At 30.7% G+C, this 12,324-nt stretch overlaps 1 protein-coding gene across 1 annotated transcript; it reads left to right on the top strand.

The window, feature by feature from the left end:
* The first annotated feature begins 1,364 nt into the window (after positions 1-1,364).
* LOC104890973 (two-component response regulator ORR9) lies at positions 1,365-9,409 on the top strand. Its single transcript, XM_010676602.4, has 5 exons — positions 1,365-1,881; positions 2,082-2,290; positions 6,860-6,943; positions 7,278-7,345; positions 8,884-9,409. Exons 1-5 carry the CDS (start codon positions 1,737-1,739, stop codon positions 9,158-9,160), a joined length of 783 nt encoding a protein of 260 aa, XP_010674904.1. The 5' UTR covers positions 1,365-1,736; the 3' UTR covers positions 9,161-9,409.
* The last annotated feature ends 2,915 nt before the right edge of the window (positions 9,410-12,324 follow it).

Genomic DNA, 12,324 nt, shown 5'->3' with positions numbered 1-12,324 from the left:
TTGTTTTTTACTGTTGAATCACACTTTACTACAAGTCATCAACGTAATCTTCCCCTAAATCAACTCTGGGATCCTTAATAATCAACAATAGTAATTAACAAATATCTTTAGAATCTCTATTATCTTCTTATTCCATCTCTAATTATTAGGACTAGTTCTTTACTTACCACAAATTCGTAAATCCAATTAACTTTATATGAAACACTGAAATCTCTTTTTTCCTCTCTTGAAAAGAGTAACGAATCGTCTATTAAAATATATGAAACACCTCAATTGTGTTAACGATACTATTGTAAATCTATTTCCTATAATAATTTGTCGATACCATACCACAAAAACAATAAGTTCATACTAAAAGATTTATCTTATGCTCATATTATATTACTCACTCAAAAAGTAACATTAAGATTGTGAAGAATATAATTATGATTCTCCTTGTACGTAATTTCTCCATATTCTTATTGATTAAAGATTTTCTTACTTAGCTAATTAGCTTGTACAATTTTCATGCTTATCCTTGAAGTATTTTCCTTGTAAGTTTGATACCTTGGCTTTTTATTTGATTTCATGAATATTTGGCTCGATCAATTATTGCGATTATGGATCATATCATATAGACTGTCTAAACCTAAGGATAGAGTTAAGCCAAGTAGTTCAATCCCAAGCTGATTTGTTTTTTCCCTAGATTTTGTTGGACAAGCAACTTAATCATAGAACGTGGCCAAGTTGCGTTGGATTTATGATTTGGTTTTGAAACTTTTTTTTGAATTAGTATGAATAAGTTGTCCAAAAGGTTGAGCCAAACTTATCACAAACTTTGTACGTTTAGTTATTTGGCCCCCTCTTGAAGTGGGTACTCCTAATTATTTACATGTCCAAAATTTAGCCTTTTGCAATTATTTATACAATTATGCATGATATCTACACATAATATTTATACTATATAAAAGCGAATACTTGCTCTAAATGTTTAATAATATAAAATTATACGAAAGGATATTATATCTAAAATGTTCTATTTGAATGGAAAGTAAAATTGTTAGTAATAATCATGCTTGACCGATCCATGTATATTGCCTCTTTACTGGAGATTCCACGTCACATTGCAAGGGGTAAGAATCAAATACTTATCACATAACTGAAAGGAGAACAACCATTATTCTTCTTGTATCTAATGTCATAACGTACCAAATTCATATTATGTTGGATCGTGTCGTACCTCATGTCGACCCACTATAGTGGCATTTCCACTTAACATACATAGCAAAATAGTAGTAACTAGTAAGTAGCTAGAAGCGTTAAAAAGCATGGGCAAAAGATGCATGAGCATGCCAGTGCAGTCCTATAATTAGAATTTGGTAATGGGAGAGACAATGAAGGGGGACCCCCGGACCTATAGACCCATTGATAATATGTACCGACGTGTGAGCGGCAGAATCTATTCACAGATCTTCTTCTACCCTCTTTCTTACTGCTTTTAGTATTACCTACGCCAAACATTTCCCTAATTAAATTCCTCTCCTTTTTATTCTCATCCATGTTTTTTTTTTCTTTTTTACCATTCATATTTTTCCTTCAAATCTACTACTAGTACGTAGTATATATAAACAAGTGGACAAAGGGAATTTCTCTCGACTCCACCATTTCATTTGCCTAATTCCTCTCATTAATTAATATACATCATTTCTCATTTTCTCCAAACTATACATTTATATTTCTATCCAAAGAAAAAAAATATGGAAGCCAAAACCCAAATTATAATTTCAGAAAAACAAGAAAAACATCATGTAATAGGGGAGCATTTTCATGTATTAGCAGTTGATGATAGTGTCATTGAACGCAAAATGTTAGAGAAGCTTCTTACTGTCTCATCCTACCATGGTACATATCTTTTTTCTTATCTTTTACTCGAATTATATCGTCTATAGTAAATTTAGTTGTCGCGTTACTAGTTCAAATTAGAGTATAGGCATCTATCGTTGTGACTATTAAATTTAGATGGAGGGAGTATGTATTACATTTTAAGTTATGAATGAATGAACTTTCATTTATTTTATGTATGTCAAATAATGTTTGTGCAGTAACATGTGTTGAATCTGGAGATAAGGCTTTGGAATATTTGGGCTTAGTGAATTGTCGTCATAGACAACCAGTTATTGGCGATGGTCATGTTGATGAACAAGTTCATCATGTTGATGATGATCATGATGATGTTGTTGATGATGAAGATGATGATTCTATGATTTGTCCTCTTCAATTGACTGATGATGTTCATCATCACCAACAAGAAGTGAGTCTTTCTCATCATCCTCATATTTTGAATGCTCTAATAATATATGTGCTTAATTCATGTGATGCATATATATGATTCATATGATCAATAATGATATCATACCATTTGTTTAAAGCATCAATCAAGTTTGAGTTTTATGATACTAATTGTTATAAATCAACGATTTAGAGAAGAAACACCATTGTTGAGTATAATGGAGAAGCTACGAGGAAAGAGAAAGAGCTTGAGAGAGAAGAGTAAAAGTTTACATTTTGTATTAGTATGTTATTTTTTGTATTACAGAAATGTATCAACTATTTATACTACAATTAATTCTAATATTAACAAACTAATGCCTGAATTAATAACAAACTAACTCAAACCTATGTGGATAATATCACAAACTCCAATACTCCCCCTCAAACTGGAATGGCTGTAAACATTTCAGTTTGAACACTAATGAACAGTGAACTGGTTTTTATGATAGCCAAGAATTTGTGATGCTTGATCATTTGAAGGAGAACAAATACAGGTCAGATTATGTTTTGTAACATCAGCTTGAAGGAGCTAGACCAAATTGAAATCGGTAGAAAAGCCAACGACACAAAACTCATTCTTGTGGCTAAATTTACTTACTCATGTTGTTGCTTGCCTTTTCATTCATACTCCAACAGTACAAGCTATTCACAGAAGCAGTAGAAAGCAATTTGCAAACATTAGACATACGTCCCCCCTCAAATTGGAAGTGGTTGCAAGCATTTCCAGTTTGAACATTATCAACTTATGGAGTGAATGAGACATAATTGTTGATTTGCTGCTGTACATAGATGAAGCAAAAACCTTGCAGCAGTAATACCGTATGAAGTTGCTGACACTTGCTAACACGAACTAGAAGGAACTCAGGACCTTAGAATGTTGTTAAAGGATCACCAAGCATCAATATACCAACATGAATATATGTGCGGTCAGTGTACCAAAACCATTAGACAACTAGAGCATAGAAAATGCAGTTTCAATATGTGCACATTCCATTGTCAACAATAAGCTTTGTTGTCAATACACCAACTGAACCAAACGACAACTAATTACCAATGCACCAATACACACCAAAACAGACCAATACACCGCAACTCATCACAAAGGGTCACAAAAAAATGCCTCCAAATGGCACAACAAAGCCTCCATGGGCACAACAAAGCACAACAAAGCCACCAAATGGGCACAACAAAGCCACCAATGGGCACAACAAAGCCTCCATGGGCACAACAAAGCCACCAATGGGCACAACAAAGCCTCTAATGGGCACAAAGAAGCCACTAATGGGCACAACAAAGAAAATGATCACACAAAGAGATCACAAAAAAAATGCAGAATATCAATTCAAATAAATGAAATTGATCATCAGAACAAGAAAGAATAATATGAGAAGAAAGTAGCAAAAGAAATGGAGAAGAGATTGTGGTTGAGAAAGAGAATGAGGCAGGAATATAAGGAAGCAATGTGAAAGAATTTCAAATGAAGAAGAGGAAGACAAATTCACCAAACACTATTACCAAAGTGTTCCAAATAAACACTTAACTTCAATCTAAGACCACCTAATATCATCCTACAATCATCAATCTTAATCAAACTCCAATAAAACCATCCCCAACAACTACAAACACTTCCAAGAAACTAAAATACCACAAATCATAGACCTCCAATCCAATCAAACCAGAAATATGCCAATAATACCAACACCACCACCAGAACAATATGAACGTCAATATGATCAAATACCAGCAACTCAACAACCCAAATCACCAATACAAGAATCAAATTGCATCCAAAAAAAAATCAAGAAAATTGAGAAGAACAACTTTAACCCAGCTTAATACCTCATTGAATCAAATCAATCAATGAGAACTAACTTTCAGAAGAAAATGATGAAGAAATTTCAGATATTCAAGCCGTGAATTTGGAAACTGCAATCAAACCCAGTTAATTTACAAAAGTCAATCAAACCCAGAAACTCAGTTGAGCGAATTTCAACCTTCAATTGCGGAAGAAGAAACCCAGTTAAGTGTAGCAACATGAAGAAGTTAAAAAGAAACACAGAAGAAAGTTATTGCCAAAATCACAGCGCATCAAGCTTTTGGCAAAAACAGAAGCAGATTAGAGTCACTAGAAAGATGATGAAGTAGGATCCTGTGAAGGATCAATTGTTTGTTCATTACGTGGATTATTCTCATTGGTTTCATCCATTGATCACCGAAAAACTGAACAAAATTGAAGATGAGGAAAATCAAAGAAATAAGAATTAGGTGAAGGTTATGAGAAAAAAAAAATTCCTCAATTGAAACTGATTGAATCAATCTGAGAAACGAAAAATTGAACAAGAAATCGCATCAATTGAAGAACGAACAAGAAATCGCATCAATTGAAGAACGAACAAGAAATCGCATCAATTGAAGAACGAACAATCAACCGCAAGGAAATCGAACAAGAATTCGCACAAGAATTGACCAAGAACTGAAGATTCTGAGAAAAATCGAGCTGAAATAGAACGAGGAGAAGAAAAAGAACGAACCAAAAATTTCTGAGAAAGTCTGAGAAAACGAGACTCAATTGAAGCGAAGAAGATCCAGGATTGGAATCTGGAAGCTCTGATACCATGTTATAAATCAACGATTTAGAGAAGAAACACCATTGTTGAGTATAATGGAGAAGCTACGAGGAAAGAGAAAGAGCTTGAGAGAGAAGAGTAAAAGTTTACATTTTGTATTAGTATGTTATTTTTTGTATTACAGAAATGTATCAACTATTTATACTACAATTAATTCTAATATTAACAAACTAATGCCTGAATTAATAACAAACTAACTCAAACCTATGTGGATAATATCACAAACTCCAATACTAATTGAATTGAAATCTTAGTAGTAAAGAAAAATCAATGAAATTCTTGATCACATGGACTACCTAGAATTTTTATTATTCTAATAGAACATGAAGAGCAAGAGTTTTCTTTTCTTTTTTTTTCTTTTCATTTTTTTTTTTGCTTTTTTATTTTATTTTTTGTAAGATCTGTCAATATATGATATAATCTTTCTGAATTAGGAAAAGATATAAAAAGGAGAGAAAGTTAGCATAAAAGCATATTGTACTAGATCTAAACAACTTCAATGACTTCAAAGTAATGATACATGCACCTTGAATATTTATTTTAAAAGTTTCAAACACAAAAATGGAGATAGTAAATGTCACTCTTAATTAGATTAGCTTTTCCCATAATTTTCCATTATATACTTTAAATGTAACATATACTTCCTTCGTCCCAAAATATAGTTTCGATTTCTTTTTTTTACGGTAATTTATGCAAATAGAATATAAGAGGGATAGTAAAGGTATATAATATACTGCTCGATGTACTATTATAAAATAAAGTATTTATTCCCAAATTAATGAGTTATGACTTATGAAGGTAGCAGTTCGAGAACCGCTAAAAAAATTTAAGACTTTGAAACTGTATGTTGCGTTTAAGTGCATTTATATGCAAATAGTGACATAGCTGTAAAGTATTCATATCTAATATCAACTGCAGTCCAATTTAAGTCCTACTTACTTAGGACCTTAATAGAACTACTTATTTCTAAAAATTTGTAACACAATAACGATTAAGGACATGTTCTTTTCGGCATAAAACAGCTAAATTAAATTGAATTGAAATAAATAGTGATATTATTATGTGAGAGTAAAAATATTGTCCAGAGCTGAATTAAAGTGAGCTAATTAATTCAGAAGATAATCAGTAACCAGTGCAAATAAAAAATGTAATGCATTTTTTATATTAATGGTGGCAATTACTCTTTCTGATAATGTGGCAACAGATTATTAGTTGAACCAACAATATGTGTGTATACTTGTATATCACCCTAATTAAGTAATTGTACATTTATGTTAGTCAATAATGTATAAACTTTCTAAGCTATATTGTCAAAGTAAGACTTTCGTGTTGGGATATATGCTAAAAATTTCACCATCGAAGCTGAACTAATTGTATGCGTGTATAGTTGTATCTCACCCTAAGTAATTATGCATTTATAATGTTAGTAAATAATGTATAAACTTTCTAAGCTATATTGTTAAAGTAAGACTTTCTTTTTGGGCTATATGCTAAAAACTTCACCATCGAAGTTGAACCAATTGTATGCGTGTATAGTTGTATATCACCCTAATCAAGTAATTATACATGTATAATGTTAGTCAATAATGTATAAACTTTCTACGCTAAAAAGTAAGACTTTCGTTTTGGGCTATATGCTAAAAACTTCACCATCAAAGTTAAACAAATTGTACGTGTGTATAATTGTATATCACCCTAATTAAGTAATTATACATTTATGTTCATCAATAAAGTATATGACCCGAGTTTAACGGTATAGCTTAGAAAGTTTGGGAATTGGCTACTAATATTGCATGATAAGGAGAGTTTTCATCAAAATTTGTTGTCTCATAGTTACATTTTTTTAAAAACTCGAGTATTTAAATTTATCATACTTTCCTTTAATTTAGGTAATGTTTTGATTAAATTAATAAATTAAGCAGGGACAAGGAACAAGAGTGAACTTGATCATGACAGACTACTCAATGCCAGGAATGAGTGGTTATGATCTGCTTAAACGAGTCAAGGTCTGACTTCCAGCCTATCTATCTACTCTACACCTGAAATTTTTTTAAATTTCATTTACTTCCTCGTAATTTAGTTGCGACACTTTAAAAATCCCGGATTTCTGGGCAATTTTTTTTTTTGGAAAGGACAGAGATAGAGAAAGAAAATAAAAGGGTCTCATGCGATAGAAGAGAGATAAAAAAAAGTTATTACCAAAATGAAAGTGTCACAACTAAATTGATTATTGATGGGAGAAAGTACCAATTTTCTTTAATTTTTTTAAAATAATAGTAACATTAGTACGTACTAAATAAAAAGCTGATATTTTCTGGGAAATTTCTTTCAAAATGGCAGGAATCCTCTTGGAAAGATGTACCTGTGGTTGTCATGTCTTCCGAGAATGTTCCTTCAAGAATTCACATGTGAGCTCATCTTTCCCTTTTTTTTTTTTTTATCTCTCATTCTTTTTTAATGTTTATGACGTTGTAAATTTAGGAAGTTATTTGTTACTTGCCATGTTTGATATTTTTGGTAAGATATATTCATCTTTTTTCTACAAGCTAAGCATTGAGCATATGGAGATTTTTTTTAAAAAAAATTCCTATCTATCTCCTTTATTCTTGTCGATATTTCGATATTGCGAGTATTAAAAATGGAGGAAGTATGAGATATAAGAAGATTTTGCTTAATTTAGAAAAGGTGATTTGAAGTTTTATACTATAGTTAGCTTTGAAAATAATGTTTAGACGTTAACATTATATAGATCCCAAGTCATCTTTTGCTGATTTGGCAAATCTTAAAGAATCTGGTTGCAGTTTATTGTCTCGCCTTGTAATGTAAGTCAAAACGTGATCGTACATTATTGGATTGATTAGTTGATTTAGGAAGATGCAATTCGTGTTAGGGAAGTATATGTCACATTAATATATGAGCTGTTAGATCTTTGATTATCTAATGGTCTGATTTTGTTCCCATTTCTGTTCATTCTTTGATGTCATTACTTATGATATTAACTTCATTTAATTAATCTTTTTGGCAAATCTATCTAATTGCTACAACAAAATTTTGAATATGAGGATATAAGTTGGAAAAAAATAACAGTCTATCTTAATTTTGGGAATGGTATATTGGTATATATGTAAACCTTATATCCCAATAGCGCATGAATCACACAAACGTGAACATGAGAGGAAATGAGTCATTCACGTACTATCCAAAAAAATATTAATATTAATGTGGACCAACCCACAAAACTACAATATTAGTGTAGATCGGGTTCATGTTACGGTCCAAGACTGGAACCGGCTCGACTGGGGGCTGGAATTTAGAAATTTTCGGACCTCTTGGCAAGGAATCTATATTTTTATTTGATTTAAACATATTTTAAATTTAGAAACATAAATTTAATAATTTTGATAACAATATTCTTAAAGATTCTTTTAACTTTCTACCTTTTAAACGTTTTTAATTTATAAACATTCTTTTTACTAAAATATTAAAAACTCTTGTCCACCGATCCGGGAAATATTCCGAGTTTGGACTGGATTGGACCGTAAACATGAAATCGGGATTTTCTCTGGATTAAGAACCGGACCGGAATTTTCGATCTGGTCCAGATTACGGTCTAATCCTGGTCATTATTACATGCTAGACTACAATATAGAGTTGCCATATATGAAATCTCCAAATAAGCAAGAAAAAGAAAAGGAATTACACAATAACTTTGACTTGCTTTTTTCTAAACTTTTCGAAAATAAGCAAAGATATTCTAATTAACTTAGATATGTTCACTATTATGTTTAGGTCTGAGCTAGTTTTTCAAACTACATTAACTTTTCATCTTAAGATTAACCCCACAAAAAAGAACTTGTCTAACTTTCCACTTTTCAACTACTAGTATTTGCAAAAGATTTTATAGTACAAGCTGATTATTTTTTAATTTGACAAATGTATGAAATAGGTGTCTAGAAGAAGGAGCAGAAGAGTTCTTGCTAAAACCAGTAAGATTATCAGATTTGAAGAAGCTACAGCCTCGTATCTTTAAAACTACACCAAGTAGTAGTGCAACAAATGACAATAACAACAAATTTTTCAAGGACGAAATAACAATTGTTGGTGATGATGAGGACTACGTCAGCAATTCCAAAGAAGAGGATGAGAAGAAGGAAATCAATTTTAAGAATATTGAAATGGACCAATTTGCAAAAATCTCTAAGCTTGATCAACTTGTAATGTGAATAAATATTCTAATTTAGGCAAAAGAGATGATGCTAATTTCGCTGTCAGATACAGCCCACTAGTATCATAATTGCTAGACGAACCTAACAAATTTTAATTTAATTTTTATAGATGGAAATTGGTTAATTAGTGTTAATATTCTCAAGGGTTGCTTGCATGAGCCAAATTAGTTTATGGACTTTCTAGAATTTGTGGAAATAGCAGTTGTAAGTAGATATGCAAATGAAGGCTTATTATCTCTGTTTAGAGTTCTATCCATGACCATTTAAGCTTCATTTTTCCATATTTAAAGTTTAATGGATTCTTAATCCAAAAGTGAAGTCCGTTACTTGAACCAGGAACTGATGAACCTATAAAAAGCTTTATCATCGTCTTCAATACGTTTAGATTGCTCGAAACTCGAAAGCAAACACTTGATAGGCAAAAATGTACTTCATCAGTTTCTAAGCACATGCAACATGTTGACTTTTATACATGTTAATGCACTATCTTTAATGATCGATTAGTAAAACTTAAAAACAATTGATATCTTGAAAATGCATTTTGATACTAATTCAACTATATATTACTTTTATAACATTCATATTTATATCAACTTTGAAATGCCCTCAAAGTTATTTGAATATTGCAAAATCTTCAATGTTGTACGTGTTTAGAAATGGAGCTAGTATGACACCGGGTGAGAATACAAACTTGGGACTAAATACCAAATATGTCAACCTTAACTACTAGGCAAAATTTTGTATTAGTAAGCTTAACTGTTACTATACATTAAAATAAACTAGATTTGGGGTGTTTGACTCCAAATAACTTAAGTTTCTTGTCCTTTTCTTATCTGTTGAATTACTTTTAGTGATTTGTAATCTTAATTTACGATGATATTAATTTTTAAGCCTGAGGCTAGAAGGGGTTAAAAGAACCAATTTAATAAATTGAATTTTAAATTTGTATCTAAACTATAAAATATGGACTCGAACAAAAACCAAAATATATTGGATTAAACTTGGACCATATTCAAAACAAATACCAAACTTTCACCCCTACTTTCCGTTAATGTCGCTTTTACCAAAAAGTTTGCGCTACCAATTCCATCATGTTCATAATCGACCAACTATCTTGATTGCTTACTGAGGGTGCGTTCTATTCAACTTATTGGCCCTGAACTTATTGGACCTTATCTGAACTGAACTTATTGAACCTGAACTGAACTTATTGGAACTTATTAAACCTGATTGGACCTGATTCAACTTATTGGACCTGATTGAACCTGATTGGAACTTATTGGACCTTATTGACCTTATTGAAACTTATTAGACCTTATTGGCCCTGATTGAAACTTATTAGACCTTATTGGACCTGATTGAAACTTATTAGATCTTATTGGATCTGATTGAAACTTATTTGACCTTATTAGACAAAAACATTGACCATGAATAACATAAATATTACCACTAACGTAAATACTACACCTCAAAATTTTTTATGGAGTAATAATCATTATAATTCGTCCTTTAAAAATAATGATTATTAATTATCTCTTATGATAATTAATTTAACAAAAAAATTACTATTTATATATTTGCCTATACATAACTTTCATCACTAATATATCTAACAGTCTTGTTTTAATTTTATAAAACACTAATAGAAAATCAAATATTGATTAACATTTATTGCTAACAAGTTAAAATTGGCACATATAAAACATTCTCACTTCACTTTCATTAATGTGAAGATAAGTAGATAGCATTAACAATTTCTTCACATGAGTAAGGAAAGAGAAACAAACACAGTAGTAGTTACTAATTTAAGCTGAGCAAAAGGCACATAACTTTCATTGTAAAGGGCTTGATTATGGGCCTGATTCTCCTTTTCCTAATCAATGAAAATAAAACCAACTTATCGAAAAAAAAGTAGTAGCATTAACATTTATTGCTAACAACAACTCCTTCCTTTATTTCTTCAGCTTTCTTCTCCTTTCATTTATGTGAATGTTACTAGAAGAAAGAGAAAAAAAATGCTCAAAATATTGTAATTATAATTATTATTATTATTATTGTTAACCTTAATCATTTGACCATGATTATAATATTATTTAATAGTAATATGAATAATCAAATAATAGACAATAATACAAGTATAATATTATACATTGTGGTACTTTAATAAAAAATTCTAATAATAACATAATCAGCTAATAGTAATATGAATAATAAAATAATAGACATAATACAAATAAATAATAAAATAATAATAGACATAATACAAATAAATAATAAAATAATAGACACTAATACAAGTATAATACTATATAATCATTGTGGTACTTTAATTAAAGTTATAATAATAACATAATTCGCTAATAGTGATATGAAATTATTAATAACAAATAATGGACAATAATACAAATGTTTATTAAACATTGACTATTTGGACCTTATTGGACCTTATTAGACCTGATTGGAACTTATTGAACCTTATTAGACCTGATTGGAACTTATTGCACCTGATTGGAACTTATTACACCTGATTGGAATTTATTGGACCTTATTAGACCTTATTGGAACTTATTGCACTTATTAGATCTTATTGCAACTTATCTGAACTTATTGAACCTGAAACTTAATTTTTTAAGTTGAACAGAACGCACCCTGAGAATTTAGTGGATACCTATTTAAAAGCTCAATAGAGAATAGACCATATATGTCATTCCATAATTCTGCTGCTTGCTACGTGCTAACGTGCCTACGTTTTGTGAGTTGTGAGACAAATTCGTTTATGGTTTAAGGGAACGTTTGGTATAATCAATGTAAACAAAATGAAAACAACTTAAATTAGGGGTGATAAAAATAATAATTGTTACCTTAATAATTATTTGGTAACGTTGTGAGATAAAAATAATTAAGAGGTTTATAATTGAAGAAGAAAACGTAATTTATTTCCACTAGTTTGATAACAGAAACAAATTAGGGATTATGTTTTCTTTTAGAAACGATATTCGTTACTTAACCCTCATACCGAACAATTAAAAATAAAAACGCTTGTTTAAATCCGTTTCCTACCGTACCAAACACCCTCTGACTTTATTTAGCATCTCTCTGCTGAAAGAACAAGTAACCAACTGATTTCAAACGAAATTCTCAATGATAAGAAGTGGACCCGG

The sequence above is a fragment of the Beta vulgaris genome, chromosome 1 (assembly GCF_026745355.1).
Source record: "Beta vulgaris subsp. vulgaris cultivar EL10 chromosome 1, EL10.2, whole genome shotgun sequence".
In the NCBI taxonomy this organism is placed as follows: domain Eukaryota; kingdom Viridiplantae; phylum Streptophyta; class Magnoliopsida; order Caryophyllales; family Amaranthaceae; genus Beta; species Beta vulgaris.
This window is presented reverse-complemented; position numbering and strand designations above follow the sequence as displayed.

Coding starts and splice junctions, on each gene's coding strand:
- LOC104890973 (XM_010676602.4), top strand. CDS start 1,737: ATGGAAGCCAAAACCCAAATTATAATTTCAGAAAAACAAGAAAAACAT. Junction 6,944..7,277: donor ATCTGCTTAAACGAGTCAAG/GTCTGACTTCCA, acceptor TCAAAATGGCAG/GAATCCTCTTGGAAAGATGT. Junction 7,346..8,883: donor GTTCCTTCAAGAATTCACAT/GTGAGCTCATCT, acceptor TGTATGAAATAG/GTGTCTAGAAGAAGGAGCAG.